The following is a 4957-nucleotide window of genomic DNA, read 5'->3' on the forward strand; positions in this document are numbered from 1 at the left end:
CCTTTCTGTGGAATTCTCTTTTTTTTTTTTTTTTCCTCTCTCCTGGAGCCCAAGTTTTTCTTTTTTGTATCTTAGAACAATGCTGTTGCTGTTGAGGGGGAAAGATCCATTGATTTAAACTTTTAAACTTGCAGCCTGTATTTTGTTTCTGAATATACAGAGCATGATGGCTGCATCTGAGGCAGCTGGTGGTGTGGCCAATACTCCCAGTCCTCCGGAATCCTCTTCTAGTTTATGTGCTTCCAAATCCGATGAAAGCCTCCCAGATGGTCTAAGGTAATGTGTAGATTCTTTAGGGTAAAGGGGTGTTGAGATGGGCCTCTGTGAACTGATTTTTCCTCTTTCTGTCTTTGTGGCACTGCAGTAGATTTAAATTTTTAAAGGTAGGGCCTCAGCAGATGTGCTAAATAGTTGTTAACATAGATAGTTTAGGAGTGGGGTTAGCTCATCAAAAATGCTTTACTGCGTAGATGTTCAGGATCATGTTTATATATTATATTCATTTATAAGATACTTATATATACAGATAATTATACAGAGATATATCTGAGCATATAGAAAAATGTAGAGATATATGCGGATCTATTTAAATAGCCTTGTTAATATGCTGTGCCATATATTGTGCTTTCCATCCAAGCTCTTGAGGGCAGGCATTATAATTACCCAAACTGACATCTTACAGTGAGTGGCCAGTGTATTGCTTTGTGCAATGTTGACCTGAATTGACTAGAGTACTTGGGACCTATGTAATAGAGAATACTCTACTAGCAAATGTATTAACACATTTGACTCTCATAACAGCCCCAGGAAGTAGGTGCTGATATTGTTCCCATTTGCAGATGAGGAAACTGAGATACAGAGAGGCTTGTAACTTGCCCAAGGTTATCAAGCTATGTTGGAGTCAAGGTTGTCTAAATCCAGAGTACTTAATAAATGTTTGTTTGAAAGAAGAGGTATTTGTTAAGGAGTGGGTAATGGGGGAAGATGTTTTATAAACGTAACAGTAGACTTGAATTTTTATGCTTTTATTCATTTTATAATAAACAATGTATTGCTAGTTATAATAATTACAGCTAAGGGTTACTGAGTATTTCTTGTGTGCTGGGCCCTCTACTGAAACTCATGTAATCCTCAGAATAATCCTGTGGTAATATTTCTATTTTAAAATGAAATAATTTGCTAGACTCAAACTGCTAGCAAATGGTAAAGATTCAAAACAGGCACTGTATATACCCAGCTTTGCAATTAAGTTACCCACCATGTGCTGTAGTTAACTCCCAGCAAAAAGGAATCAAAAAGAATATCTTTATAGTCATATATACTATGTCCTAGATACTCTTTCATTTGTTTTAATTTGGACAAATCCTATTGAGGAAGGAAAGACACATTGCTTTAAAGCCTCAGCCAGTGGTAGTTTGGGATTTTTAAGGGGTCATTTGACAGAATCAGGGTTTTTAAAAAGGGAATGCAAAGAGATTTAACATAGATTTAATTCCTAGGTAAAGACTTACAGCTGTGAATGTTGGCTGTCACTGTAAATTTGTTTTAAAGATCTTTTTTAAAATAAAGTACAATGAGCCAAAGATGGGTGTGCATACCTATAATGCCAGCACTCTGGGAGGCTGAAGCAGGAGTATCACAACTTCAATCCCAGCCTGGGCAATTTAGCAAGACCCTGTCTCAAAATAAAAAATATAAAAGGCCAGGAGTATAGCTCTGTGCAAAGACCCTAGGTTCAATCCCCAGTACTGGAAACAATAGCAACAAACCCCCAAAACAATACATTGCTGGGAGGCTGGATGGTAGCTTGGGGGAGAGTGTGCTTATCATATATGAGGCCTTGGATTTGATCTCCAGCACTGGCAGGGTTGAGGAGGGGAAGCAATGCATTAGTGTGTGTGACAAATAACAGAATAACTATACTGATGTTAAATATACATGCACTTGCTGTCTGTGATAAATTTTTTTTGTTTGTTTTTTTCAATACCAGAGATTAAACTCAGGACCTTGCTCTTGTGAGGCAGGTCCTTGTGCTTGTGAGGCAGGCACAGTGCCACTGAGCTAAATCCCTGGCATGTGATAAAATTTATATTGAAAATTTTAGTTTGGGATTCAAAATTATACTTTAGACAACTTGAGGTAATGCTATCCTTTTGAAACCTGTTGAAGAACTGATGTAGTTCCAGTCAAAGCTCTGTTTAATAATTTTGAGGGAAGTTTACTTTGTGAAATAAAAATAGTATTTCATAAAAGAAATAGTATGCATAACTATTCTAAAAGCTATTTTATCTGTGTCCCCAAAGTTTACTCACATTGGTTCTCAGAATTTTTTATATCTTGAGGATTATATCAAACATTTATGTTTGGGCATTTACTATATAGATTGTCTCCAGAAGCCAGCTTTTCACCCATAAGCAAGACTCCCTGAATGTGGAATAGAAACTAAGTTCTCTTTCACTCAGATTATTGGGAGGGTTTATAGTCTAGTTGTTTTTCAAGGTAATGTTGAAAGTACTATTGTAATTGTCTTTAAGTCTGGGTGAGAGAGAAATTTTTGTTTTCGGTGGTGGTGCTCAGAATCGCACCCAGGACCTCAAACATGTTAGGCAAATGCTTTACCACTGAGCTATACCCGAAGCCCAGAATCTTTTTATCTTTTGTTTTCAATAGCCCCAAAGACCCCGCAGAGAAGCAGAAGAACTTGCCTCCGTCGAGTGTAAGTAGCCAAACGATAACCAAGGAGAATAACAGAAATGTGCATTTGGAACACCCAGAGCAGAATCCTGGTTCATCAGCAGGTGACACTTCAGCAGCGCATCAGGAGGTTTTAGGAGAAAACTTGATAGCCACAGCACTTTGTCTTTCTGGCAGTGGGTCTCAGTCTGATTTGAAGGACTTGGCCAGCACAGCAGGAGAGGAGGGGGACACGAGCCTCCAGGAGAGCCTCCATCCAATCACTCGGTCTCTTAAGGCAGGGTGCCATACACAGCAGCTTGCCTCCAGGAATTGCTCTGAAGAGAAATCCCCACAAGCCTCCATCCTAAAGGAAGGTAGCAGGGACACAGGCTTGGATTTCCGACCTGTGATGCCTCCAACAAATGGGGTTGAAGGAGTCAGAGTGGATCAGGATGATGATCAGGATAGCTCTTCCCTGAAGCTTTCTCAGAACATTGCTGTACAGGTCAAGTATCAAGTTTCTACTACTAAAATGGAATTTGGGGGGTTTTTTCGAGGGTAGGAGACCTTCATATGTGGTGGAGAACTACGCTGTCTCAATTTTGTTGTGTTCATACAATGCTATGCAATTACTTCATTCTGGTGTTCCATAAATAAAGCCAGTAGCCAGTATCTAATCTTATGGCAAGTAGGGACTTTATGACCTTCATATAATTTCTTCGCTGAGTAATTGATGAATGCAGGTCATTAGCATTCATATTTCCCATCTTTGTCCTTACAGGAGGAATCCTTCTTAATTCTCTGACTACATCTTAAGAAGTACAGTGTATCCTGCCTTCTAGTGACTGGTGTGCTCTGTCATAGGAAGAAGTATGGGCACAATAGGTTGTAGGGGGCAAAATTCTCATGTCAGATTTGAGGCTTTCTCTCAGACAAATACTGGGTGTTGTTCAGGTTATTATGTGGGATAAATGACTAATGTGATACAGATATTGGTATCCGTTTGCCAGAGCTATGTTGCTTCTCTTGCTACAAAGATGATAAGGAGAAAACAAAAAGTTTGCTCTGTTAGTTGTGGTCGATCTCCAGGTAAAAATACTGTAATAATTCTGTATCTCTTAAAATGACTGTGAACTGTTCTGAATGTACTTGTTTCTTCCTTCATAGACTGACTTTAAGACGGCAGATTCAGAGGTGAACACAGATCAAGACATTGAGAAGAATCTAGTAAGTATTTAATGTGTTGTTGTTATGTGAAGCCATTAAAACAGAACATCTACAAGTTTATCATCTCAGTTGGAGAACATTTCAGGAATCTCCTAGCAGATGATCAGCTAACTTCTACTTGATCACTCAAGACAAGACTCTTCCTACCTCATATAGCCAACTATTACATTTTTTAACAATAGCTTTTATTTTCAGATTCTGAGCTAAAGACAAACTATACATTCTAGTATAGTTCTCTTGAATTTTCTGGAGTAAATCTGACTCCTCTTTGACTTATTAGCCCTGCATATGTTTGAAGTTGTTCTGTTTTGTTTTTTGAGACAGAGTCTCACTATGTAGTTCAGACTGCCTTGGAACTCACTGTGTAGCCCAGGCTGGTCTTGAACTCACAGTGATCCTCCTACCTCAGCCTCCGAAGTGCTGGGATTACAGGCGTGCACCACCATGCCCATCTTGTTTGAAGGTTTTTGGTTTTGGTTTGGTTTGGTTTTTTGTTGTTGTTGTTTGTTTTTTGTATTTTTTGGTATTGGACATTGAGCCTGAGACCTTTGCATCAACCTACATTTCCATCCTTTTTAATTTTAATTTAATTTATTTTTTTGGTACCCAGGATTGAATTTGGGTCCTTGTGCTTGCGAGGCAGGCACTGGAACCACTGAGCTAAATCCCCGGCCCTCCCATCCTTTTTTAAAAACAATTTCTATTTTAGTCTCCTAAGTTGCTCAGTTGGGGCTTGAGCTTCTGATCCTCCTGCTTCAGCTTCCCAGAATGCTGGTGTTGCAGTTGTGCACCATCATACCCAGCTGTATGAAGGTTTTTTAATGCCTCTTTAATCCTTCCTGTCTAAACCTATCCAGATGAAACATTCCCTCATGTTTTTGGCATTCTTCTTTTTTTTCATATATTTTTCCAGGTCTTCCATTTTCTCATCCTGGTTACTTTTGCCTAGGCATGTACCATTGGTATTTCTTTTAAAAACTGATCTCAAGAATCAAATGAGGGCCGGGGATTTAGCTCAGCGGTTCGGTGGCCTGCCTTGCAAGCCAGGACACGA

The 4957-nt window shown here is 39.2% G+C and overlaps 1 protein-coding gene across 2 annotated transcripts in view; it reads left to right on the forward strand.

Moving 5' to 3' along the window:
- Window positions 1-4957, forward strand: part of Rnf214 (ring finger protein 214) — a 27653-nt gene that overhangs the window by 1085 nt on the left and 21611 nt on the right. Inside the window, exons 2-4 of one of the 2 annotated variants that reach the window (XM_010629380.3) lie at window positions 161-276; window positions 2671-3181; window positions 3844-3903. In XM_010629380.3, the coding sequence (XP_010627682.1) occupies window positions 164-276; window positions 2671-3181; window positions 3844-3903 (684 nt within the window). In that variant the 5' untranslated portion in view covers window positions 161-163. Of the gene's footprint in view, window positions 1-69; window positions 277-2670; window positions 3182-3843; window positions 3904-4957 lie in introns of those variants that run through there. The other variant, XM_010629381.3, reaches the window with a different exon arrangement.

Source organism: Fukomys damarensis, unplaced genomic scaffold (genome assembly GCF_012274545.1).
Source record: "Fukomys damarensis isolate Sample0158 unplaced genomic scaffold, DMR_v1.0_HiC HiC_scaffold_16, whole genome shotgun sequence".
Classification (NCBI taxonomy): Eukaryota; Metazoa; Chordata; class Mammalia; order Rodentia; family Bathyergidae; genus Fukomys; species Fukomys damarensis.